We start from the raw sequence: 27,110 nt of genomic DNA, 5'->3' as shown, positions 1-27,110 counted from the left end.
GTTTCTTTTACTACTTAATCTCTAGGGGTCTTTATCTCTCTAAATTAGATAACTGAGTTGAGCCCATAATGTGTTTATGACTGTATAGTTTATAGTATTTCAGACAAGGTAAAAACATACAAATGAGTTTTAGATTGGTGTTATCTTGGTCTTATAAAGACCCGTTGAGCAGGCTTTTCTTCACCGTTAATTACACTATTTCTTCCAAATATCTTCACTTTGATTTATCACATCACTCGCTGTAGGCAGTTATATGTTTTCAAGATATGTTCTTCCTCCAACTTTCCAGGAAAAGACGAGGTCGGGTGGCGCGGGGTTTGGCCGCACCCCCTGATTGTGAAAACCCAAGATCACACCACCGGGCTCCGCCCCCTTGTCAGTAAACCCCGCCCACTCTACAAACCCATTCAAATTAGTACGATTGAACCGCAACACATGTACCTGCGTTGACCGTTTTTACAAGTTCATATTCTCCCGCAGCGTCGAATAAGCGGTGTTCGCTTGTTTTAGTAAAACTATTTATTTTAAACAATTCGTCAGTGAGACATACTGTAGCTACACAACAAACAAAGAACCGAGATTGACAGGTTACTGTAACACTATGGACATCTCGTTGATATTGCTGCTTACTGTTACTTTGTTTTGTCCGGTTCGATTGGGTGAGTGAGCAGCAGATTATTTTCGCTTTTCTGGAGTTTTAAATGATTATTGGTGGCTTTTATGCTTTATTCATCGAAGATATTTATTAATATTGCACATACTGTGCATTTTACGTAAATATTAATTCACGTTTTTAGTATGCATAAAGGCCTTTATTCAGAATATATGCGTAAGTGACTTCAAAAGCACTTTTTTAAAAGTCGATCAGTGGCTGTTTTTGTGAATATTGAACAGAAGTTTAATATTTAACGTAAAACAATGACAATATATATATATATTAATATGCCATAATTAAAATGCATTTTAAAGATTAATTCTTTTTTAGTTTATTTTTTATTTTGATTGAATATGACAATGTTTTCCGCGTTAACGTACTTTTATTCTTCTTTTTTTTGGTCGTCTACAACGCGGTTTTTGGTCACTTTGCACGTGCATAAGAGGATAAAAAATGGTGCATGCTAAAGACTTTAAATAGTATTCAGGCAAACTTTAAATACTCCCAAACGTCTTAAAAATATATTTTCAATGCTGACATTGTCTCCCACTGAATTCAAACAATATTGCATCATCCAGTTCTGTTTGAAAGGACAACCCAACCCAAGCAAAGCCACAGTTTACATACCATTGCTTGTAACCCACATATACTGTTCATGTCTCCGCCCTCGGGCAACATTCCAATAGTATGTTCACACACATGCTTTTCCTGGAAGTGGTAATTCATTTGAAGTGTATGATGTCACATGGACAGTTGTGTAGATTCATGCCATAACCACCATCCCATATGTCTTTATAGAAAATAAATTTGAGACAGAAGGGTTTAAAGGGACTTGAACTTGGTTAGACTGTTTCCAGTCTTTACTGGTGGAAAAGGACTGGGTTATGATGTTGAGCTGAGAATTGTGCTATGCTTGGGTGGGATGTAGATTTTATGGTATAGGGTTTATTATGCAGTAGATGATCAGCTATGATGGTTTTATTGGACGTTATTAAACTCACTCACGTGGGCCGCAAACAGACATTTTCTTTATTCTCTATCAGCGACAAAGTGCCAACTGTGCACTTCCTAAGTTTATCTTGCATTCAGTGTGTGGTGCGTTGTTCATGCTTCATTTTTTGCCATGACGTGGTGAAAGGCAAACAAATTAAGGAGAACCTGATGGTCCAGACTTTTAGCAGTATGTATGATATACCCGATTAATTGTCATTAGATGTAGACAGCCATGAAAAGGCAAACATAGCCATGTTGCTGCGTAGCTATCTGTCAACGGCAACAATACGTTTTGCTTTGGAAAGATGATGTATGATGTCAACCCAAGGTCATTATGACCAAGACCAGTAAGACCCGCAACAGGTTTGTCTTGCCATTCTCGTTATGCCGTGTAAAAAACCTGATATACGGCAATTGAATTCTATGCGTCAATTTGCTTGGAAGCCATAAACAGTGTAATGAAATAAAAGACGTGTTGCACTCATTTGACCACGGTTAAGGTGAATTACCCGCTTGTGGCTTAATGCTTTGCTGAACTATTTAAACATGTTATTGGTCACACAGATAGAAGTAGGTGACCCAGATGTACTGACCGTGACCTGAGGGCATCAAAAGAAACTCTTTCTGCTCCCCTGACAAACTTTGAATCCATGCAAATGGAGGTCATGTGACTGTAAATAGCTGTTGAATAGTCAGACATGTTAACCAGATTCATGCATTTCTTTGCATTTTCAAGAATCATGTGTCTACATGGTAGTGATATTGATATTTGTTGGTGGTCAGGTCTCTCAGTAGTACAGAAGATTAGAACAGCCGCTGCTACTCAAACCCTGAACACTGGGCTGAGATTGAAACCGCAAAACACGACTAGCATGATACCATCTATGTCTATACTTACAGTGATATATAGTCAGACCGAGGAGGAATAAGTCTAAAAAATGTAGATTACGACAAAGTTAGGTCGACTGACTGTATGTCTTCATATAGCACGCACCTCCTTCATTTATTAAAATATTTACTTTATTTGGATATTTACTCAACTTTACTTTAATGTATTAATATACTGTCATCTGATACATCTCATGTCTTTGATTGACAGATTTGGTGACCTGTGATGCGGGGCAGTATCAGTGTGGCAATGGCAAATGCATCACGATGCGATGGATCTGTGATGAAACGGATGACTGCGGCGACGGCACGGATGAGCTTCCCGCTGCCTGCTGTAAGTGTAAAACCTTAAATGATCACCATAAAAAAGTCTGTCATCATTTATTCTCCCTCGTGTCATTCCAAACCTGTACGACTTGTTTTCTTTTGCGGAACACAATAGACGATATTTTGAGAAATGTCTCAGTGGTTTTGTGTCCATATAATGGAAGTCAATAGAGGCAAATGTTGTTTGGTTACTAACGTTCTCCAAAATATCTTCTTTGGTGTTATGCAGAAGAAAGAAAGTCATGCAAGTTTGGAATGACGTGAGGGTGAATAAATGATGAATGTATTTTGAGTAGTTTAAGTGGGAATTAGTTTTATTCACCCATTTATTAATTCATTCATTCACATGCATTTTGGTTTTGCTCTCTCAGTGGCCAAGACGTGCAGACCGTCTGAATTCAGCTGTGGTGGGCGACTCAACCAGTGCATCCCTAAGAGCTGGAGGTGTGATGGCAAAGAAGACTGTGAGAACGGTGCGGATGAGGATGGCTGTTGTAAGTAAATCTCTTTGGTTAATCCATAAATCGAATGCTAATGCATCTCCTCTGTAACGTTTTTTATTCATGTTTTTTCGGCAGCACCTCGGCAGTGCTTGAATGGTGAATTCCGCTGCGGCAGCGGTCAGTGTGTGTCGAGGGCGTTCGTGTGTGATGAGGAGGCAGACTGTGATGACGGTAGTGATGAAGTCTCCTGTCCGCCCATCACCTGTGGCTCCAGCTCCTTCAGATGTGGCAACTCTCAATGCGTGCCTCGGCTGTGGGTCTGCGACGGAGACACAGACTGTTCCGACGGCGCGGACGAATCGCCCCAGAAATGTGGTTCAAGACCGTCAACGGCTCCCCAAAATCCCTGCTCCTCTATGGAATTCCAATGCGGCAGTGGGGAATGCATACACGGGAACTGGAAATGTGATGGGGGAGAAGATTGTTTGGATCGATCGGACGAGAAAAACTGCTGTGAGGATTAAAATATGCTTTGTTACTAAAAAAACTACAATACAGATGAAAATTATATGTTGCACGAAAGTACACACACGTTTTGGTTTGATTTTACAAACTAAAACTTACAAATGCTGTGGTGTTGAAGCACTTTTCCTCAAGGCAGAATTCTGTCCTTTGCTTTTCCAATATGAACAGCCTTGGCCAAATGCCGACTGGATGAGTTCCAATGCGGTGATGGCTCTTGTATCCACGGAAGCCTTCAATGCAACCAAGTGTATGACTGCAAAGATTTAAGTGATGAGCTGGGCTGCGTTAACGGTAACTTCATCCTATAACCTTCGGAACGGTAACCTTCACACATTTCAAACGTCACACATTTCGTGCTTTGCTTATATCTTTTTTCCATCTTCAGCAACCTATTGCGAAGCCCCTCACAAGTTCAAATGCCGCAGTGGTGAATGTATTTACATGGAAAAGGTTTGCAACAGGCAGCGTGACTGTAGGGACTGGTCCGATGAGCCGCTACGAGAGTGTGGTAAGTAAGAACGACATTTAGTGTTGTGCGCTGCTTCTTTTGCATATCTGAATCTTGTACTTCATATTCAAATCCACAGAATCGAACGAGTGTCTGTACAACAACGGAGGCTGCTCTCACATCTGTAATGACCTGAAGATCGGTTATGAGTGCCTGTGTCCCGCTGGCTTCCGTCTGGTGGAAAAGAGACGGTGTGAAGGTAAGACACTCCAACCAGTTTCCAACGACACCAGAAATCCTTTACCGAAAGTGGTTGATGTGGTAAGAACCCTGATAAACGGCATTGGTGAAGATCCAAATCAAAGAATTATTGCAGCTGGACTTCAAACTTGTTTGCGTTTCTGTGCTGGGAATGACTCGCTGGCATGAGTCAGATCAGAGTTTGTCCAGTAAGTTCATGTTATCTAATGTTTAATTTCTTCATGCAGATATTGATGAGTGTGAAAACCCAGACACCTGCAGTCAAATCTGTGTCAATCAGGTGGGCAGTTATAAGTGCGAGTGTGAGGACGGCTACCAGATAGATCCTGCCAGCAAGGCCTGCAAAGCTATCGGTGCGGTTTTCAAATTGCATATGGTGTTTCTCAATAAGACTCGTACCTGCAAACACGTGCAATACCTTGATACCTCCTCCCGGTTCTACAGGAACCATCGCATACCTGTTTTTCACTAATCGTCACGAGGTGAGGAAGATGACTCTGGATCGCAGCGAGTACGTGCGCGTTATTCCTCGACTTAAGAACGCTGTGGCGCTGGATATGAATGTTGCTTCAAGAGAGATCTACTGGTCGGATTTATCCCTCAAGAAGATCTACAGGTAAAGGCTAGAATCATTAAGATGGCTGGCAAAACATCTTAAACCTGGTTTGTTCGGAAATAGCTAAACCTGCTAAAAGACCTATGTTGTTTCGAGCCACCATTGGGTTAAATATGGACAAACCCAACAGCTGGGTTTAAATTAACCTAGGCGAGGTTGTTTCAAGCCATGGTTGGGTCAACTATGGACATTTTTTAGGTTTATGTAAACCAGCGGTTGAGTTTGTGCATATTTTACCCAACACTGAATTGAAACAACCAAGGACTTTCAATATTTGGATAGTTTAGGAAGGATGTTCAATCAAGTTTTGATACTTGGGCCTCTGAGGATCATATCAAACTCTTCATACCACATGTTCATCAACAGATTGGTGCCCTGCATCACTTAATGTCTTTCTTTCCTAGAGCACCAATGGATTCTGCAGATGACAGCTCTCAACACAGTATTGTGATCAACAGTGGCTTGGATGCACCCGAAGGTCTCGCCATCGACTGGATCCACGGGACAATCTATTGGACAGATAGCATCCAAGGCGCCATCTCAGTGGCGACCGTGGATGGAGACAGACGCAAGACAATCTTCAAAGAAAACCTGGCCAAGCCACGTGCTATAGTGGTGGACCCTATTAAAAAGTAAGTTTCAACTTAGTCCTGTCTAAAATGTAGAAGCATAGTTGTATAATGTGTTAAATGCCCCCTAATGTGTTGTAGCTTCATGTACTGGACTGATTGGGGTACGCCAGCCAAGATTGAAAGAGGTGGTCTTAATGGAGGCGACCGTACCGCCCTGGTTACAGATAACATTGTCTGGCCAAACGGAATCACCCTTGGTACGAATTTGTTTATTTGCGTAAAACTTCAGCACCGATCGTTCAAATGAAATCACTTTTTGATCAAAGTGTACAGTACATTTGATAAGTACCTTTGGCCTGACCCAATTTGATAACCTCTTCCGTGTCCAGACCTGCTGAACCAGCGTCTGTACTGGGTGGACTCCAAACTACACACGCTCTCCAGTATCAGCGTGCAAGGAGGTGGTCGACGTACTCTAATCATAGACCAAGACAAACTGGCTCACCCTTTGGGTCTCACCGTTTTTGAGGTAAAAGTTGTGGACATGTGGATATTTAGGATGTGGCGTGGTGTTTTAAAACGCTTCTTGAAGAATACTCGACCTTCGTCTTTAGGAGAAAGTGTTCTGGACCGATGTGAGCAACAATGCAATTCTGAGTGCTAATCGCGTGACGGGAAGAGACATTAGAAAAGTAGCAGAACATCTGTCGTCTCCAGAAGACATCGTGTTGTACCATAACCTCAAACAACCTAGTGGTATGTTTACATTTTATTAATTTGTGCATTTGACATTTTTATCCAAAATTCTGACTGCTATTCACAGCGACTGTTATTTAAACCGCGGGTCCCCTTGCATGGAATTTTCCATGTTGTTTCTACACTGCGTTCCAAATTATTATGCAAATGATATCTTTCTCTGGTTTTTCTAATTTGTCGATGCAAATGACAGTCAGTATAATTTTCAAGTAATCAACAGTTAGGGTACATTTGGAATTTTATTGAACAAACCTCCCACTGACAACAGTATTTATTTAAAAAATGAAAAACTCAAAATGCACTGTTCCAAATTATTATGCACAACAGAGTTTGAAAACATTTCATAGGTTGTAAAAAACTGAAAATGGTCATTTGTTGAATTTGCAGCATTAGGAGGTCATATTTACTGAAATCAAAAGCTATTTCAATCAAAAACATCCTAACAGGGCAAGTTACATGTTAACATAGGACCCCTTCTTTGATATCACCTTCACAATTCTTGCATCCATTGAACTTGTGAGTTTTTGGATAGTTTCTGATTGAATTTCTTTGCAGGATGTCAGAATAGCCTCCCAGAGCTGCTGTTTTGATGCTAACTGCCTCCCACCATCATAGATCTTTCGCTTGAGGATGCTCCAAAGGTTCTCAATAGGGTTGAGGTCAGGGGAGGATGGTGGCCACACCATGAGTTTCTCTCCTTTTATGCCCATAGCAGCCAATGACACAGAGGTATTCTTTGCAGCATGAGATGGTGCATTGTCATGCATGAAGATGATTTTGCTACGGAAGGCATGGTTCTTCTTTTTGTACCATGGAAGAAAGTGCTCAGTCAGAAACTCTACATACCTTGCAGAGTTCATTTTCACACCTTCAGGGACCCTAAAGGGGCCCACCAGCTGTCTCCCCATGATTCCAGCCCAAAACATGACTCCGCCACCTCCTTGCTGACGTCGCAGCCTTGTTGGGACATGGTGGCCATCCACCAACCATCCACTACTCCATCCATCTGGACCATCCAGGGTTGCACGGCACTCATCAGTAAACAAGACTGTTTGAAAATTAGTCTTCATGTATGTGTGGGCCCACTGCAACCGTTTCTGCTTGTGAGCATTGGTTAGGGGTGGCCGAATAGTAGGTTTATGCACAACTGCAAGCATCTGGAGGATCCTACACCTTGAGGTTTTCGGGACTCCCGAGGCACCAGCAGCTTCAAATACCTGTTTGCTGCTTTGCAATGGCATTTTTGCAGCTGCTCTCTTAATCCGATGAATTTGTCTGGAAGAAACCTTCCTCATTCTGCCTTTATCTGCACGAACCCTTCTGTGCTCTGAATCAGCCACAAATCTCTTCACAGTACGATGATCTCGCTTAAGTTTTCGTGAAATATCTAATGTTTTCATACCTTGTCCAAGACATTGCACTATTTGACGCTTTTCGGCAGCAGACAGATCCTTTTTCTTTCCCATATTGCTTGAAACCTGTGGCCTGCTTAATAATGTGGAACGTCCTTCTTAAGTAGTTTTCCTTTAATTGGGCTCACCTGGCAAACTACTTATCACAGGTGTCTGAGATTGATTTCAGTGATCCAAAGAGCACTGAGACACAATACCATCCATAAGTTTAATTGAACAATATAAAATTAAATGTTTACGACACTTAAATCCAATTTGCATAATAATTTGGAACGCAGTGTACAGTAGCCCAAGTAGGAGAAGCTTGTTTTTTTTATTTATTTCATAAATACGTTATCTTCTTTGACAAAGAAGCGAAAACGTGACATCTTAGTCCTGTGTCAGCCGCCATAGTGCTTCGAAAGGTAGAGGGGAGAGGTGGAGTGAGCCATTTGTTGCAATTGACAACCTCACCGCTAGATGCCACTAAATTTCATACACTGGCCCTTTAAGTCCATTCAAATATATTTAAAAACCGAAACCATCATACATGTTTCACAGTCTTCCACACATCAGGCACAGTAGCCGGGTTTCCATCCAAAGTTGCGAATTTAGCTTATGTGCAAAATTGGAATATCGCATAAAACATTTGCGAATAAGCGCTGTTTCCATCCAACTAGTCAACCGTCACTTCCTAATAAACTGTAACTAAATATCAGTAAGAAAAGTAAGAGAAGCCACTGAATATTGTAATTTTCATATTTAATAATACTACGATTACGAAACACAATAAATTTTGTGGATGCCTGCTGTTTGGGAAACACAGTCGTAACTGTTCTAAGAGGCCAGGGGCGTAATTTCCACTGGGGACAGGGGGGACATGTCCCCCTCACTTTTCAAAATCCTGTTCGTGTCCCCCTCACTTTCAAATTTGTTTGTAATGATTTTTTAACCACACGCTGTCATCGCCACGAAGAAGTACTAGGACCGAGCAGGGGTCTCATTTATAAAATGTGCGTAGGATCCTTACTAATAGTGTACGTGCACCCGAAAGCCCTAAATAGCATATGCCAAAAAATATTCAGACTTATAAAACCGTGCGTGCTCACCTGTAAGCAATATTCGCTTTATAAATCATAGATCACCTGCAAGTGTGCGTACGTGAATCAGCCTCATATCCCGCCCTGTACACGCCCATTTTTACCCATAAATAGTCAATGCAAAGCACCTCATGAATGCTGATTCGTATATTAATAAGCCTGGCATCCAATCCGCTTGTTACACCTGACGTCACGCACCATAATGGACGTATACCGTTTCCGGGTCCAACCGCTATCAGATGCCACAGAAAAATTACATTAGTTATGTAAAACTGCACAAAAAAACCCCCCGATCCCATCCTTTATTTCCGTAATGAAATCATATATGGCCACACATGAAATTTACTAATTAATAATTGTTATAATTATTAATCATTCATATTATTATAATTATATTAAAGCCAAAGAAGTTCTCTGCAGCATTTAAATGTTTACAGCATTTAGACTGATCATAAACACCTCATTAAAATCACATCATTAATTAGCGGTGTCCTTCATCTGAGATAAAATTTGAAGACATAATTGTAAAAGACGAATGTTACTTCATTCCGGTTTTGTTAGGACTGATAATGAGGACATAAAGAGAAACGATTGTGCGAGAGCTTAATGGCTGTATTTCCAGACATTGACATTTGATGATTATGCACAGTATTTAAGGAAAATATATTTCTTATTTATTTACACTGTGTTCTGCAGTTATCGTATTTCCTGTAATCCATACAGTCGGATCATCTCCTCCTCATTCGCTCATAGTGTGATGGTGACACAGCGTGATACAAATATTTAGATTGAATTTTTATTTAAGATTTGAGTTGAATTTTACAAGAAGGTGCATGAAACAAGTATCACTCAATACAAGCGCAAATAACTCTGCAGATTTAATCTTCGTGATAATGTGGATCTTGAAGGTAAAATTAAATGCGTGTGAGGCATTAATGCTTACAATCATTTTTATCACACTTACTTTCTGCAATCTAACTTGAGTTCACTAACTCAGCATCGGTATCGCCAAACTGCTCTGTCTCCAAAATGTCCGTACGCATGGGTCAGAGTTTGCGTGCAGGTCCGCACGTTTTGTTTTTATAAATCCCATCTTTTGCGTGGGAAGTGGCGTTGCGCCTCTTTCAGGGCATGCTTTGTGCATACGCGACGGTTATAAATGAGGCCCCAGGACACAGAGAGTCTGCCTGTGTCGATACACTCTAAAAATAGATCACTGAAAGATCGTTTTCATTAACGTGGTTTTGATTTGAATTTCATAGAAATTTGTTTTTACGTGGTCATTGTTTCGGTAGGCTATGTTAAGCTGTTTCCTTATAATGGACTTCTATGGGGAAGAAACACGGAACGCGTGATTTATTACTTTTTTCGTTTAATAAGGACTCGACCTTTTAACAGCAGTTAGTGTTTACAAGGCTTGACAGAAACGTGGGCTTCCCTGGTCGTTGTTTAGGTACGTTAAACCTCGTTAAGCATTTTAGAAAGTCATCCGGCTCGTCTCCTTCCGACCGCAGATTCAGGTTTACAAGCCATGTTTTCCTCCGTTTCTCAGTCAATACTCGCATTTCCCCCCTTCATGAACATCAAGTTTTGCTACACAATAAAAACACCTTTTGGTTTCATGGTTTAATCAATTTAAACAATCAAAAACAACGCAAAACATAGGTATTTTGAATTTGTGATAGGATTCAAATCAAAAACATTTTCCCCCACTTTGTGTCCCCCCCACTTCTCAAACCAAAGTTACACCCTTGTAAGAGGCAATTACAGAAATACTTTGACGACTTTGCTCAGGCATTTAAGAATGACCATAACAACATTTCTGATGCTGTGTAACACGATCAGTATTCTGGTTAGTCAGGTTACGCCATCTCATAGTGCAGTTACGTGACTTTTTGGATGAATTTTTTCGGCAAATGCGTTTCCATCTCCCATTATTCGCATTAACCCTTTTTCGGAAAAATTAAAACCCACCTCAAGCGAGCGTAATAACTTTTTTGCGAATTAAGGTTTTTAATTTGAAATTTAGCATTTCCATCACTCGTTTCTGATGCTAAACTTCAAAATGCGAATAAATCCAGAGTGATGGAAACCCACTTAGTGATACACACACTGATATCTGGATCAACTTGAATATTTGATCAAATATAACTTTTAGATTTTTTTTAATTGATTAGTTATTGCAAACCATTGAGATATGCATATTTATGATATTTCAATAATTCCTATATATTGTGAAGCCCTATTACTATCTTTATAGTTATCGTCTCACATCACATTATAAGTTAAGATTAGTTACCACACAAAATGCCACACAGCAATGTAGTCTGATGCGAAGTCCTCAAATCGTGTCATTCTTACTGTCTATCCAGGAATAAACGGGTGCAGGATCAACAATGGAGGCTGTGAGTTCCTCTGCTTGGCCGCCCCTCAGATCAACAAATTTTCACCCAAATACACTTGTGCCTGTCCGGACCACATGATGCTGGCCAGAGACATGAGAAAATGTGTTCCAGGCAAGTGTCAATAGCCAAATATTCAGTATTTGATCGAACTCAGATCAGCTTTGACTGACGTTTATTATTTTGCAAACAAAACATTTTGATTCCTGTCAATTTCAATGCCTTCTTTGACTTTGAACAGCTGTGATTACGCCAGCAACCCCCCTCAGCCCTAAAATGAGTACAACTAGTCGTCCACAAGAACCATCGCAGACGTCACCAAAACCTGCTAGTCATTTTACTACCAGTGTGCAACCTACCCCCACCAAACCCTCCCAAACTAGCACTCAACATCCATCATCTACTGAGACAGGTATGTGTCCATTCGGGTTAACATCAGCACCATGTGTTGAATTTAGTAAAACTGACAACTGAAATTGTGGTTTTGTAATCCATTAATACGGTCAAAAAAGATAAACAACCCCATTGGGAGAGACAGTCCCTCGCGTCAAATTTTAAATTTTCTGTGTTTGCCTGCTTTTGAACAAACTATTTTTTTTGGAAATGATAAGGTTTTAATTAATGATGCACCAATACTAAATTTCTCGACCGATACTGATAGCCGATTATTCAGAGATACCGATATTCTGAAGATTAAACTAGTATTTCTTAGCTTTCTGAATGTTATTCATTCATATAATGACTATTAATATTGAACATCATGTCTTAACATTTTCTACATTCAGAGCACAAATTCATTGGACTTTTGATCCTCTCCCTGATTATTGGCTGTTTTTAAACTACATGGCCGATAGCCGATAATGTGAAAATTTACTTTTATCAGCCGAAACCGATTATTGGCAGAAATATCGGTGCATCTCTAGTTTTAATATTTTGATAAAAAAAACACCTAGCCCTAATCCCAAAGCACCAAGTTTACGTCATCACATTTTGTATTATTATACACTTACAATAAATGTTTATTTCCCTTCAGATGAACACTTTGGTGATGTAAAAGCTGTCACAAAAACTACTCCCACTCCGATGGTTCTGTATATTGTGTTAACTCTCGGTGAGTGCTTCAAACCTAACATTTATAAACCTGTCTTTTATTTTCAGCCCTATTCTAATCTGAACATTTATATATCCTTAGTTCTCCTCTGTTTGGCTGCGTTCGGTGGTGTGTTGTTCTGGAGAAAGTGGCGACAGAAAAATACCAACAGCATCCATTTTGACAACCCCGTTTATCAAAAGACCACTGAGGACCAGGTGCATTTATGCAGGAACCGTAGTTCTGATGGCTACTTTCACCCTCAGGTAAGATGTTAGGAATACTTTAAAATATCCACTGACTACACAACATAATTTGACTGCGAGGAAAACATTAGTTTAGCGTCTGGCACACATGCTAATTGTGTAAAACATGTAATTATAATGGTTTTACTCTCCTACAGCAGCAGTCTGTGAGCCTTGATGATGAAATCTGATGACAGTGAGGTCCACGCTGACTCTGTTTCAAGACAGGCCATATTTAATGTCTAAGCCATGCTTGGTGGACAAAACAAACATTTGAGGAACAATGGAGATGCTGCACAGGAGGTTTTTGACGCAGAAAATAATCCAGGACTGCTAGTTTAAGTCAAAGATAAAACAATGAAACCTCAAACAACAACAACCTCAGTTTAGCACTTCCCTTATATGAATTATAAAAAATGAGATTATACATGTACTGTATATATATATATATGATATATTTTTAGCACTTAAGAATCAAAGTTTTCTTTTCACGAGGTATATATAAGTTATTGTGGAAATTGTTGCCATATTTTACAGGGATACGTTTGAAGTTACGGCAAGTTATGAAATTTAAATGAATTAAATGTATTTTATTTTAATGCATTTATCGATCAATGCGGGAGTGTTTTTAAATAAGGATTCAGATTTTTCATATAGGCTACTGTATTTTGATTTCCGCATGATGCATATTGTTAATGCAATATGTGACTATAATATAGCACTTATTTTGAAAAACACTAACAAATTCTGACCTTTATGTCAGTATTTGTATTTTTAAAAAGATCTGGTTCATAGAATAATCTAATTCAAACTGATGATAGCATTTTAATATCATGAATTACTGACAAAATCTCCCCCCCCCAAAGATTTTTGTTTGTCCATCATTAAGGTAAAAATGATTTCCTATGAAATAAGTGCTGTTTATTTTCATAATGTTTTATTTTCAGCAAGTTTTTGAACATGCAGAAGAACTTTGATTCTGTCCACCAGATCAGTTTTCTTCATCACTTTTAAAAGTTCTTCTCAATCACAAAGGAACACTTATACTACTTTACCATTTTATTGTAGTAACACTATGTCCAGTTAATAGAAATGTGAAATATTCCTTGTGAATAATCCATCCAGGGACTTTTATATTATAAGTATGGCAGTTTTCAGATATGTTTAGGCATCTGTTTTGTTTTCATAGCAAAAAATCATCCACAGTTGAATTATGATGGTGACAGTAAACTGACTGTCACAGGAGTTGTACTTGTGGTTATGTCCTGTAGTTATTTGTGTTGGAGTTGTTCAATAGATCAGATCATCAATAAGGCACCGTTTTCTGGCCAATTGTTTTACACCCTCCATATGAATGTGTAAATATTGTATTCATGTTTGTAAATATGTTTATTGTTGCATATCGAATTTGTATTTTTTTAAGTATCCGGTATTGTATATAAAGAAATGTTTTTATTTATTTTGAGAATCCAAATCTGTGGTCGATAATGGGCTTTCGTTTCTGTGTACAATGTCTAATTTTGTTTGTGTGCAAACAGTTTAGTGTGAAAATGCATACGTTTTCTGTACATTTTATTTTTAAGTAATTGATGTAGTTTCACAAATGATTCGTGTTTGGATTTGTATAGTACTGATGTATTTCCTGTTAAACCAATCAAAATTGTTTTTGAACTGTGAATGATGTTTTTACCTGAAATAATAATGAGAAGAATACTTTTACTTTGATGTGATGTTGTCGTTTTGCCTTGGCTCACATATCAGTGACTTTCTTGGGCAGCAAAATCTATGGTAAAGCGTTTGAACCTACAAAAAGTAAACCATTAACAAGGATTTTCGGAATTTTCGTGCCTTCATGTGAGGTGCTGCTTAAATCAAAACATTCAGTCCTACCCCAGCTTCCCTTTCAGCACATGAGAAGATCAAAAGATCTACACAACTCCTTTCCCAAAGATCTGCCGAATATAAGCTTCCATATGGAGCACATGGGGCCCACGTTAAAAAGCATTTCAGCAAAATACCTCACAGAGGCGGCTGTAAATGTAAACCATAAGACCATAAGAGTCCAACATGTGACTGAGCTCTTAAATAAGACCCCCTTCCCGTTGGAGACGGGACGGATCAGTGTAGAGTAACCAGTAGAATGATAACAAAGAAAGGGATTTCCCGGAAAGTAACTTCTAGGAAAAGTTCCACATCGCACAGTAACCACATCTCTCTTTTCAAAACAAACTCGCCCCGAGAGATGACATCGACATCCTGGAGAAAATAGGCCATGGATTAACGTTGACCAATGAGAAGGGGTTCAGGGGGCCTCCCTGACCTATGCATGTTTTTGACTAAGACGCTCCGCCTCCAACACATTTCATGGTCACTCACGTTTCTGGCAGTTCCGACAGAAGAGATTTCTAAGTAAGTGCGGTGGTCTGTTTTACAGGTGAAGTTCAAGGGAAGTGTAGATTTTGAATTACCCATAATCCTTTAGAGTGATTACCGTTTTCTCCATATACAAGTATACATTTGTTTTGGTTTTGTTATGTTATGTTTCTGAGAGTTCTAACTAAAACCCTAATCCTTAATCAAACCTTAAGTGTGAACTATCACTAAATCAAAAGAAAAGCATACACACACAGCCATAAAGTCATAAACCTAACCCGCCCATTTCCCTAATCTGATTGGTTTATAGAAATGTTGTTTCAAGACCGACAAGGATGTTGATTCATAAACATGTCCAACTAAAATGTATGGATTTTTATCTACCTGTTAACACAATGATATATAGCCACATAATAAAATTTTCATTCAATAAGCATTTCTAGATGTGTCGTGGTCATTCCAGTCCAGTGTTTGTTGAATTTCCAAAAAACCAAACCTCAGGAGTGACAAAAAGTCATCCAACAGCAATGTGAAAGACTGACAGCATGACAAGACACATGACAACTGTAATAAAAATCGAGGTTATCACATAAAAACATATTTTTTTATCTTTTCCTACAAATATTACTGCTTAAAAAGCGAATATGTTTTCTTTGCAGTATTCGAGGTCTGAAAAAATACAGAGCATCTTTTCTGTTATTTTGACCTGGTTCTCCAGTTTTCATCTTCTGCAAATAGAAACAATATTTTAATTGAAATTTGGGAGAAAAATAAATTGTTTTTGTTTTTATGTCATTGTTTGTGTCACAGTATCCTTTAGCACAGTGTGTCCAGAACGCCTTCATTTCTAGAAAACTCCCACAAAAAATCTCATGTTCTGACATCACTAATGTTGAACCCTGGACACTCGGTTTATTTGCTCTTTGATTTGTTTTTGACAACTGTCCTCTTTTGTCGGTTTTGTCTTGTCCTTTTTTAAAAACAATTCTATCTGTTGCAATATGTTCTGTGGGTTTTCTAATGTTTGGCCAATAAACTAACATGATCCATGACAATTAGGACATCCTATAGACAACTAATAGACATCCAGGATTCCCTGAAGTTCCCAAACTCGTCGTTTGTTAATGCATTTGTCATGATAAGAGCAGACTGATGAGAGAAGTGGGCCAGAAAAGTGAAACGCCGGTGATAGGCAAATGTCAAGAATCTGTGAAAATCCAATAAACGATTGAGACCTGCAATACATGCAAAAATGCTATAACTGCAGGTGTAAAGAAAAGAGTCCAGTGCCTGTTCAAAATTAAACCCTGCAGAAAAACATTAATGCCTATACCTGAACATTGAACTTTTCCTTATGTCTGTTGTGTACTTTGGGACTCTGCCATGCCTATATATCAAAAATTATTTACCTTTCTTTGTAACAGCCAGGGCAACATGCGGGAGAAAACAGTAAGGCACCTGGACATATATGACCTAGATATGTTAGCGCAGTTGTTTTGTCTTTTATGTCACTTGAACATAAGCATTTACATTCATGACATCTTTTAAGCAAAGTGACCTGCTGGAAGGTTAATTTTGTGTATATTGAACCATGGTTAGGATGTTTGAGTGCCTCAGCTTTGTTGTTTCATATCTGCAGGTGTCTGATAACATAAGAAAAACAAATATACCTACAGCTGTTACAATAGTAACTGATCAACTGCAAATATTTAAATGACCACAATTCCCACGGTAGTGTTGACTCACCATTATGAAATTATGAAATGTTTTAAAGAATGACTATACATTTCTGTTTATTCTTCACACACACCTATTGTGTATTGTTCAGAAGACTTCAAATATAATGTAAAAGTTATATACACTACTTTAATCATACCATATGTTTCATATAAGATCTCCCTCCCCACGCATTATCAGTGCATGCGGTTGTTTAGTCTGACGTCACGCACCACCATATATGGAAGGTCATATACTGTTTCCGGGTCCAAACGCTCAACAGGATGCTATAGGCAAACAACAAAAAATGCTAATATACGCTCATGGCGAGCTGTAAAACTATCGGAAAACCGCGATCCTAACCTTAATCTTCGTAACGAAATCCCAGATGCCCAGTCAAACGGGTATAGAGATTTAAAATATAAATTCATAATGACATCGTTATTGGTTGTTGATTATCTACTGCCCTCTAGTGGTCGGAAGTAAGCTGTATTTGACTTGCTAAAATCATGTTATACAGACATTTGTGTAAATAATTAATATTTTTTTTGTATTGTAGCTAACATTTATAACATGATTTTGTAATGCCTTTTAATTGAATAAAAATAAAATGAAAAGTACAGCCTACCGGACCGAAGACCACGTGAGCCACGTGAGCGATCTCTTAAATCTCTTAAATCCAGATATAAATTAGATATAAAATAAAGCATGCATTTAAAATTAGTCCGCGAAAAAACAACTACTTTTATCTTCATGGTAGAAAATGTTATATTTTTGTAGGAACGCACGTTTGAACCCTGAACTCTGATGACGTCGCGGGTCATGGGTCACGTGTCCATGCTGCGCGGCGGAACAACACGAGCAGCATGAGGTTTTGAATCATTGCGATCGTGAGATGATATTCTGATCAAATCGAACAATAGTTTATAAGTGTAACGTTACACGACCATGGCGGCTCTGAAGATCAACAAGAAGTTCGCAGAGAAATATGAGAAATATCGGAAAAAGGAGGAACTGCAGAAACGTGAGTTATGACAAATTCAAACACGAACTTCTAACGTCACTCTGTAATATGAATGTTCTGGTGTTAAATATCTGCTTTGGGTGTATGTAATAGCACTAACTAGTAACAACAGCTCCTTAAAAAAACAGACATTTGAATGAGAATTGTGTTGAAAACTATAATGGTCTCTGTGAATCTCCTGTTGAGTTTTATTGGTGGAGCGTTATCTAGTTAATGGGCACATTAAACACTACAACTAAAAACACAACACATAAAAAATAACACCCAAAACACAACACATAAAGATATTTTGTAGTGTATTTAATGACAAAAAGCTCAAGGTTCATAATGGTATTTATATAAACAAACAAAGCAAAACTGCCTAGTTGTTGTCAGATTATTTCCTGAGATCTTTAAGTCCGAGTGTTTGCTGAATCTTCTAGTGAAGGACCGATTTGGGCACCAGGATGAGCAGAATTCATCAGACTCCTCTGATTCTGACACAGATGAGAGTGTAGTGGTAAGATAACATTCACCTGCCTGTCACAAATCTCCCATGTTCTCAAAGACTATATAACTCTCTCATAAACAAATTGTGTAGGCGCTGGACCCAAAGCTTGACAGGGATTTCTACAGAACCCTCTCGCTATTGAAGAAGAAGGATCCAAAGATCTATCGGAAAGATGCCTCGTTCTATTCGGAGGAATGTATGTAACTTTTTGATGTGATGGTTAATATACAGTATGGTACTACTGTAATAAGCTATTAATACAAGACCGTCTTTAAAAAGCATCAGAATCAGGCAGTGAAGAAAAGCCGTCCACTTCGAAAAAGTCAGAGAAGCCCATGTTCTTGAAGGACTATGAGCGGAAGGTCATACTGGAGAGAGGAGGGTAAGAAATTAGAACGGCGGGCACGTTACTTCAGTCTTGTAATAATTAGCATTTAGATTACATTTAGTTTTTGCTCGTTTGTGTGTATAATTCAATTCAATGTCATTTATTTTAGAAAATATGATGACGATGAGGATGGCAGCGATGGAGAAGGTTCCCAACAGATGCGGGAGGTATTTGCTTTAAATCTTTGATGTGATTGGTGCGGTACAACATGACATCAAAATACTGTGTGCTTCATGGCAAACACTCTAAATAATGTGTTCGTGTTGCAGAGAGCTGCATCTCCCACCTACATCCAGGAACAGAAGGAGCTAAAGAAGAGGTGAGAATTTGAATGATGAATATGGTTCATGTATGTCCTAGCTTATACATGAACATTTTAAAGAATACGTTTTACTTGACTTTGCCATCTGGCAGCTTCCGAAAGTTTCTTCATGGCAGCGACGACGAGGGCAGCGATAAAGACGAGGAGCTGCTGACACGAAGAACCAAAACACAAGTGGAGAAGGTTCTGAGATTAAAATGCTCTCACACGATGCACTAGATTTAAAGTTTCAGTTGTGTTAAATAAATGTGAAATAAGACGATGATATTGACAGACTTCTAATCATAAACCTTCCTCTTTGTGCCTCTTTTTCCCTGCGTAAGGACAAAGAAGAGGCGGACTATGTGGAATGGCTGAAGGGTGAAGCAGAGGTGGAGGAAAAGGAGGATGTTGTGGACATGGTCAGTGGTTCAATACATATTTAAAGCGACAGTTCACCCAAAAATAAAAAGGATGTCATTATTTACTCACCCTATATTTGTTTCAAATGTGTATACGTTTATTTCTTTGTTCTGATGAACACAGAGAAAGATATTTGGAAGAATGCTTGTAACCAAAGCATTCTTGGACACCATTGACTACCATAGTAGGAAAAATGATAATGGTAGTCAAAAGTGCCCCAGAACTGTTTTCATTTCTACATTCTTCAAAATATCTTCTTTTTTGTATGCAACAGAACAAAGATATTTATAAAGCAATTTTTCCTAGTAGTCAATTGTGCCCAAGAACGGTTTGGTTACAAGCATTCTTCCAAATATCTTTCTCTGTGTTCATCTGAACGAATAAACAGATGGGTGAGTAAATGAACTGTCCCTTTAAACTAGTTGGGAATCATGTTTTTTGGTATACAGTCATTGTAGTATTGCCTGAACTATGCTAATTTGACAAAAACAATGCTGAGATTGACCAATCAAAATTAATTTAACATGCTGTGCTTTTTTCTGATTGGCTGCTCGTGACGACTTCAATCCAGAAATACTTGCGAGATTACTGGAACAACCCTCAGCTGGATGAGAAAGAGACTTTCCTTCGAGACTACATGCTTAACAAAGGCTACCTGGAGGAAGATGAGGAGAGGTTGTTTTTGATTTGTGTTGTAATATTTCAATTTTTATATATCGAAGTGTATGAGCATGTGATCTCAATCATCCATTTATATGCGAATGATTTTCAGGATCCCCACCTATAATGAGGTGGTGCAGGAGGATGTGGATGACTCCGAGGGAGAGGGAGAGTTTTTTCTGAAGAAACAGGAGGACTTTGAGAGGCACTACAACTTTCGATTTGAGGAGCCTGACGCTGAAAAGGTGAGAGAGAGAGAGAGAGAGAGAGAGAACGTGTGAACAAGTGTGAGGAAAATCACAGGAACGCGTTTGATTTGTCAGCTCTCTTCTCCTGCGTAGATCAAGACATATCCTCGCAATATTGCCACCTCCGTCCGAAGCAAAGATGACAGAAGGAAGAGGAAAAGAGAAGAGGTGACAGACAGGAAGAAAAAGGTAAATAAACTCTTTCTCGGTGCTGTTTAACATCAGTCGTGTCATGATTTTTTACAAAAGGAGTTCATCTTACTGAGAAAACTGGAAAGCTAAGCCATCCAAAAAAAATGTTAGCTAAAACTAAGCTCACATTATTCATCTATACGTCCTGTAGGTGAAGGAACAGAAACAGCAGCAGCTGAAGGAACTAAAGAACCTGAAGCGTGCGGAGATTGTGGAGAAGCTGAAGACACTCCAGGAGCTGACAGGAAATGAGCAGATGGCTTTCGATGAGGTCGACCTGGAGGGAGATTTTGACCCACAGAAGCATGACCAGCTCATGCAGGTGGGTCCGAAGTTAAAAGTATCCAACTAAGAATGGATTTTGATTGGCCGTCAATGTTTTGTCGTTCATCAGCTTAAAAAAAACGCTTCAAGATATCATTCATCGTCAATTCTCATCGTTCTCCATTTTCATGTGCAGAAGTTCTTTGACAATGAATACTACGAAGAGGCTGAGGATGAGAAACCACAGTTTGATGATGACGATGATGAAGGTCAGTCAGATGACATGTTATCGATGAGAAAGTCTCCAAACATGTTTCACAAGGTTTGTGATTTCTATAAAGTAGGTAACTGGAACTGGGACACGTGGACTGGAGAAAACGAAGAAGAGTTTGTTAAAAAGGAAGATTATGATGCAGAAGAAAAGCATGAGCCCAACTGTGAGGATCCAGATTTTATAGTAAGACCATTTTTATGAGCCATAAAGCTCCATTGCAGACACAGAAACCTAACCTAAAAATGGTCATAATTCATTAAAACATTGGACTGGTAGTTTCTAGCACCGAATTGAACTGTTTAGAGGTTTCCAGTCTAACCCGAAGTCTCTCTGACAGATGGATGATGACTATGACCCCAGTCAACAGCCATCGTCTAAGAAGAAGAGAAAGAAGGAGAGAGAGGAGAGAAAGAAAATGAGCAAAGCTGATGCTCCTCTCATGGGAAAGAAGAGGAAGAAGTCTCATTTTGCGGAGATCATTTCCAATAACAAGCCGGTCTTTGATCCAAGTAAGTATGTGTCTGTTTGTCTGTGGTGTCACCCAGAATGAAATCATTTTATTGACCCTCATATTGCATCAAACTCATGACTTCTGTGGAATACAAAAGGAGCCACAATATACAGTACATCCAAAACAACAAGTATTCATGTTTTGTGTTGTGTTCCTGGCTGTTCCTTTGAAGTGTGACATTTAGCAGAATTCACCTTTTTAGGCTATACCTTTATTTCTTTGTTTTAATCACTTGTATCATTGTGTTTACAGTGGAGAAGACCTTTGAGCAGTATTTGGATGAGTACTATAAACTGGATTATGAGGACATCATTGATGATCTGCCGTGCAGGTTTCGCTACAGAGAGGTCGTGCCCAATGACTTCGGCCTGACCACCAATGAGGTCTATGAGTAACTTTTTTAAATAAATTGCTTTATGATGTGAGAAGTTATGTGGATGCATATTGATGGAGACGCCAACACTGTGCTGATGAGCAGCGATTGTGTCTGACCTGGTATTGCCGTTTCTCCGGGAACAGCTCTGACCAGGGCCTGAGGACAGTAATCTTCTCTCTGAGCAGATCTGTATGCTATTAAAAAATATTCCACTAATGTGAAACTATGTAAAGCACTTGTTCCTGAGCTTTGTGATTTTGGAAAAATGATGACATATCTGCATTCAGTATCCATTGTCTGTTAGTAGCCATAGCAACGCGCATAGTTTCTCATGCTAATCTCTTTCCGTAGATCCTGAGTGCAGAAGAAAGAGAGCTAAACAGCTGGTGCTCACTGAGAAAGACATGCATGTATAGGTAATAAATGACTTCTTTTCCATGTTTGTGCATGTTTTTTTTTTTATCAATAAGCGTTTAATTTTGTCCATGTTGCTCAGGGCAGAGACAGAGGAACTCCGTGAGGTGAATAACTTTCAGATCAAAGCAAGGAATGCCAAAAAGAAAGAGCAAGTGTTTAAGTCACTATACAGCGAGTGAGTGTTTCTTTACACATCGCATTGACATCGCCTGGTGTGATTAACAAATGTCTCCTTTTTAAGTGATGCAATGTTTTTATTTGTCCTAGCCAGCTGGGATATTTAGATTATTATTTCTGTGGCCTACTATTTTAGTGATTTGGGTAATTATATGCAATTTTTTTATAAAACAGGGACACGGGTGAGGAGAAGATGGGGGGCAAAGTGAAGGTTGGTAAGAAGAGGAGGGATCGCCTCCTGAGGTCAGAGGAGAAGAAAAATCTCAAAGAGGAGAAACCTGAAAGCTCTACGGCAGACGCTGTTGACCGAACAGAAGCCCAAAGCATTAAAGACGTGGCTGCCATGGATGAAGAAGAGGAGGATGAGAAGTTCCTAGTACCTAAGAAGAAGAGAGTGAAAGTGGAAACATCTCCTACAGCACAGCATGAAGACATGCCAACTCAAAAGACTGAAAAACCTCAAGGGTCCATAAAGAAAAACAGACGCCCCGGTGGACGCCTAATTTCTAGGTCCTTGATGATGAAGATGGGTGGCAAAGAGTTCAGTAGACAGAGACTAAGAGCGTATGGGCTGAATCCAAAGAGGCTTCACTTTAGAGAGCTGTACGGAAGGAAGAGAATAGTTCTAGAAAAAAAGGAGAAGCAAGAGAAAAAGAGCAAACAGTGATGCTGAAATGACCAGCATTTTCTCTCTGTGTATGTATCTGTATAATATGATTTGGTTTTGTCATATTAAAGATTTGTTCATGAGGGACCAGTTATCATGGGGGGATTGTTTACGTACCCCTTGACAAAGTTTTAACAAGTTTTAGTTCAACAAACTTTTGTTTTGAGTGTTCGCTGTTCAGAATGAACTGTTTATCCTATTACTCAAACAAGAGTAAAGAAAAAGAGTTGTTAAAATAAACACGACCCTTTACGTGCTTCATCTGTTCTCTTGATGTAGTGTCACATGTAAAAAATAAAAATGGGTTCCTGTTGGGAAGTCAGTACATTTGAACATTTTTACAGATTGACTTATTGTTAAAAAAAGTCTGTTTAATAAAAGTATTTAAAAGCCTTTGATTTTGAAGGTGATCATTGGTCATCATACGAAGAACACGCATATCAAAAAGCATTCTCAGCATAAATAAAATAAGCTTCTGGTACTACACGTAGAACATAAACCATTGAAATCTGTTTTGTTCCCAGCCTTCACAATGCATTCGCGCCCTTTCCAATATGGCGGCGGAGTATCTACACAAGGTGTCACGCATGTTGCCTGATCGTAAGTTTGAGTCGATTTAAACCAACGTTAAACCATCAAAAGGGTACAATGTATTTTATATAGCACATGTAATAACAACATGTTTGTTCAATATGCGGCAGTACTACAGCTTTAGGTATCGAAGCTCATTTTAGTTCAGGCGCGGTTCAGAAAGCGCAGGCGCGGTTCAGAAAGCGCAGGCGCGGTTCAGAAAGCGCGCCAAACAGCCAGTTTGAAATCGTGAAGACAACGGCTGTGTCCGGTGAGTGTGTTTACATTGATAGTTATTGCTATAAGCCACAACATTGTACATATTACTGTAAATGTGTTATTAAGCATGTTTTAAAGTGTAATGTGAGCTGACTGAGAGAGAATGTGCGTTTTTGTGCACTGTTTTCCATTATTGGGTGATTGTTTGGTTCACTGTTCTGTATGTTGTTTATGCATCCTGATTATGGTTATTTAGGAAAGTTATTATAATAGTTACAAAGCCATTGAGTGTTGCTTGTGTATGTATTGGGCAAGCTATCCATTACATATTTTAAGAAGTGTCCCTGCTTTTATGAAAAGGGAAGCTACAAAGCTACAATTTTATGGCCTTCTTGGCTTTTTGATGTTATAAAATGATTTTTTTTGTAAAATACTGCAGATAGGTTTTGTTAGTAATGGTAATTCCGAATCAGATATCAATTGTCGCTTTAAATGTAAAGATATATTTGAAAAGGGTCCCTGCAGCATCACTTCCTAGTGTTCACCTTCATCTTCTGTATTTATTTATTTTCAGACATAACTTTGGTAACTGCAGTCATGTCACAGTACGACGCCTTGCATGACCATGACCTTGACCTTGAGAAATCAGGGGAAGCCGTGATTGGGTTTATCAAGAGCAGTAAAGCGGAGAGTGTCCTGCGAGGAGCACAAGGGAAGCTGCATGAGTTCTTTGACCATCACATCAAGACCAAGAAGGCCACAACTGACATCTTAAATGGTATTATTTCAATTTGTTTGAGTAAAAACTGGAGCATCTGTTTTACAGCATTGTAGATTTACAGTGTTTAACTGTGAAAATATTGAACCTTTAAAGAAAAAGTAAGTAGCAAACATCATGTTTCTATGTTAACCTCTCTTTGAAGATCTTGTGCATGCAGAGGAGGTGGTCGGCCAAAAGCTGCTAGATTTAGAAGGACAGAAGACCCAGATGATGCTGGAGATTGAGAAAATAAGTCAGGAAGTGCAGCAAAGCCTATCCAAATGTCAGATACTGGACTCGGAGCAGGAGTATCCTTCTATACTGTTTGTCAATACTATAGGGCTATTTACACTATATGGTAACAATACTGTAAATGTCACGCTAATTTCTTGTGCAACATTAATGTAAAGACAATGTTTTTCCATGCAAAACAACCGCTGTCCTGTGATTGACATTACATTAACAGTTTTGTTATTAATAAGTCTTTTTCTTGTAGCGTTCGGTTGTTCTCTGTGGTTTTTCCCTTGACTCAGATGGCAGGTTTTTACAAAGAGAGCTGGAAGGACTTCGAGATGCTGAGCAGGAGATTCAGACCCTGCAACAGGAAGTGGATGAGGACACGACAGAAGTCATTCCTTCAGCCATGTAAGGATTCAATTTGGTTTTGCTTTGTGAACGCATATGCTCTAATGACCATACATTCATTAATCATGTGACCATATGTTTTGTTTTTTGTAATCATGCATTTGGTGGTGTTTTGATGTGGTTTTGTGAAGTCTGATTCATAAGGTCATGGTTTAGGGGCATGTCACCACAGTTGTTACCCAGTAGCTTGCATACAATGTATTGTACAATAATTCCAACTAAGTTACTTTGGTGCTTGAATGTTTCCAGCATTTGATTTGCCAATTAATGTTATTTGTTGTTGTTTTTCTGCTGCTCTTGTGATTTAGATATGTTGCTCAGCTCTACTTTAAAGTTACCAAAATAAAGCTGGAGGTGGACACAGAGCCACATATACTGCGAGGAGGTAATCTTGTCACATATAAATGCTGATGATGAACTGAGTGGCTTTATGTTCTGTGACTGATATGAAATCTTTTTTTTTTATCTTTTAACAGTTCACTATGGTGGGGATGTGGCAGCCCCTATCAACATAGATACATCCACCCGTTCACCTTATGAGGTCAGCGATGAGCTGTGGAGCCTAGTTGATACTGAGTGGTAGACCTGGTTTCACACTAAAAGATCACTTTTGCTCTTAAAATGTTCTTTTCCAGTTTGATTCGTTTATATGTATATATATATACATGTCTGTAATTCTGTTAATAAATTTGACCCAGTTTTGGTTGTCACACCACAAGGTGTCACTATACATTCATAAAGTTATTTTCACAGACTGACAGCTTTTTGTAAATGTTTTGAATTGATCTATTTGATGTAAGGCTTTAGTTTCCACAGCTGAATAAATCTTCGGATTGAATTTAAATGTGAAATTACAGATATTACTGTACAGGCTAGGTGGACGCATTATTCTTAAATTTACAAATTTAATTTAAAAAAAATACAATAGGGAACAATTCTTTCCATATCCCACATGTAAAAAAACATTGATTTTGGTTGAATTTGGCAATGAAGCATGTGACCAAAGAGCTTTTTGTTTCGATCTTGGTATGAATAGATCTTTTTTTAAATTTGATCTTTTTGTTTAATTTGTTGCGTTCTTGGTGCTATACTTTTGTTTTGCTGGCTTGCATGAAAGTAATTTTAATCACTTATAGATCTAATTGAGTCATTACCTAGTCTGTAATTCACTGCTGTAAACTGTAAAAAATGCATCGTTGTGATTAAATTAAAATCAAATATGTGTTGCGTTTTTAAAGTGAAATGGGAGATTATTCACCACGATAGTTTAATATTCATTAAAATAATGTTAATTTTAAAAACAATTTTATCCTAAAGTAAAAATGCCTTTAAATATTTGGAACCAATTTTATGTCAGAAGACATGATCCGAGATGGTCATGTTTTATTGTTGGGTATTCATTTAATAGCAGGGCAGAGCATTGTGCCGGTTTTTCCCCTTTACTACATTTGACATTAAAATATATAATTTGTGTCGATGAGGCCATATTTTAATAGTCGTGTGAGCCCGCTGTGTTTGCGTGAGCACTTCAACCTTTGCTTGTAACTCTATAAATGAGTCAGATACCCTCGTTCCTGAGATGCAGAGACGAGCTGTTTAAGTTTTGATAAACATCCGGACTGGCACGAGCTTCTGACCTTTTTTGTCGGGTTTTTGTGCAAACACGAGAAGTAAGGAAATTTGACGTGTGGCTCATGCCCTGT

At 38.7% G+C, this 27,110-nt stretch overlaps 3 protein-coding genes and 1 non-coding gene across 6 annotated transcripts; all 4 read left to right on the top strand.

Moving 5' to 3' along the window:
• Window positions 1-431: 431 nt before the first annotated feature.
• ldlra (low density lipoprotein receptor a) lies at window positions 432-15,450 on the top strand. Of its 2 annotated transcripts, none has more exons than XM_057346059.1 (18): window positions 432-659; window positions 2,748-2,870; window positions 3,235-3,357; window positions 3,442-3,819; window positions 4,000-4,122; window positions 4,217-4,339; window positions 4,419-4,538; window positions 4,768-4,893; window positions 4,985-5,156; window positions 5,561-5,788; window positions 5,867-5,985; window positions 6,118-6,257; window positions 6,343-6,484; window positions 11,348-11,491; window positions 11,619-11,789; window positions 12,411-12,488; window positions 12,570-12,733; window positions 12,874-15,450. In XM_057346059.1, the coding sequence occupies exons 1-18, from the start codon at window positions 602-604 to the stop codon at window positions 12,901-12,903; spliced, it is 2,562 nt and encodes an 853-aa protein (XP_057202042.1). In that variant the 5' UTR covers window positions 432-601; the 3' UTR covers window positions 12,904-15,450. The 2 variants fall into 2 exon arrangements, with proteins under 2 accessions (XP_057202042.1, XP_057202041.1); XM_057346058.1 differs by having other exon boundaries at window positions 12,871-15,449.
• Window positions 15,451-17,607: 2,157 nt separating this feature from the next.
• kri1 (KRI1 homolog) lies at window positions 17,608-23,600 on the top strand. Of its 2 annotated transcripts, none has more exons than XM_057345839.1 (19): window positions 17,608-17,825; window positions 18,248-18,324; window positions 18,406-18,511; window positions 18,595-18,697; window positions 18,813-18,870; window positions 18,973-19,022; window positions 19,118-19,208; window positions 19,349-19,426; window positions 19,999-20,102; window positions 20,200-20,332; window positions 20,429-20,524; window positions 20,679-20,849; window positions 20,988-21,060; window positions 21,136-21,248; window positions 21,403-21,574; window positions 21,829-21,959; window positions 22,304-22,368; window positions 22,449-22,544; window positions 22,721-23,600. In XM_057345839.1, the coding sequence occupies exons 1-19, from the start codon at window positions 17,750-17,752 to the stop codon at window positions 23,211-23,213; spliced, it is 2,286 nt and encodes a 761-aa protein (XP_057201822.1). In that variant the 5' UTR covers window positions 17,608-17,749; the 3' UTR covers window positions 23,214-23,600. The 2 variants fall into 2 exon arrangements, with proteins under 2 accessions (XP_057201822.1, XP_057201820.1); XM_057345837.1 differs by having other exon boundaries at window positions 21,133-21,248.
• LOC130562330 (Z30 small nucleolar RNA) lies at window positions 22,039-22,137 on the top strand. The gene has a single exon (XR_008963940.1). It is a non-coding gene; the product is annotated as a Z30 small nucleolar RNA (small nucleolar RNA).
• Window positions 23,601-23,975: 375 nt separating the features above from the next.
• Window positions 23,976-26,629, top strand: spc24 (SPC24 component of NDC80 kinetochore complex). Its single transcript, XM_057346189.1, has 6 exons — window positions 23,976-24,054; window positions 24,577-24,780; window positions 24,926-25,070; window positions 25,303-25,407; window positions 25,716-25,792; window positions 25,884-26,629. Exons 2-6 carry the CDS (start codon window positions 24,600-24,602, stop codon window positions 25,988-25,990), a joined length of 615 nt encoding a protein of 204 aa, XP_057202172.1. The 5' UTR covers window positions 23,976-24,054; window positions 24,577-24,599; the 3' UTR covers window positions 25,991-26,629.
• Window positions 26,630-27,110: the final 481 nt, after the last annotated feature.

This window comes from Triplophysa rosa, linkage group LG11, assembly GCF_024868665.1.
Source record: "Triplophysa rosa linkage group LG11, Trosa_1v2, whole genome shotgun sequence".
NCBI lineage: Eukaryota > Metazoa > Chordata > Actinopteri > Cypriniformes > Nemacheilidae > Triplophysa > Triplophysa rosa.
This window is presented reverse-complemented; position numbering and strand designations above follow the sequence as displayed.

Bases quoted from the DNA above. Each gene is read 5' to 3' on its own strand.
- kri1 (XM_057345837.1), top strand. From the start codon at position 17,750: ATGGCGGCTCTGAAGATCAACAAGAAGTTCGCAGAGAAATATGAGAAA. The intron at 18,698-18,812 runs GTAAGAAATTAG...CATTTATTTTAG, and splicing joins GTCATACTGGAGAGAGGAGG to AAAATATGATGACGATGAGG. The intron at 20,333-20,428 runs GTGAGAGAGAGA...TCTCCTGCGTAG, and splicing joins AGGAGCCTGACGCTGAAAAG to ATCAAGACATATCCTCGCAA.
- spc24 (XM_057346189.1), top strand. From the start codon at position 24,600: ATGTCACAGTACGACGCCTTGCATGACCATGACCTTGACCTTGAGAAA. The intron at 24,781-24,925 runs GTATTATTTCAA...CTCTCTTTGAAG, and splicing joins CACAACTGACATCTTAAATG to ATCTTGTGCATGCAGAGGAG. The intron at 25,408-25,715 runs GTAAGGATTCAA...CTTGTGATTTAG, and splicing joins GAAGTCATTCCTTCAGCCAT to ATATGTTGCTCAGCTCTACT.
- ldlra (XM_057346058.1), top strand. From the start codon at position 602: ATGGACATCTCGTTGATATTGCTGCTTACTGTTACTTTGTTTTGTCCG. The intron at 2,871-3,234 runs GTAAGTGTAAAA...TTGCTCTCTCAG, and splicing joins TGAGCTTCCCGCTGCCTGCT to TGGCCAAGACGTGCAGACCG. The intron at 5,789-5,866 runs GTAAGTTTCAAC...AATGTGTTGTAG, and splicing joins GTGGTGGACCCTATTAAAAA to CTTCATGTACTGGACTGATT.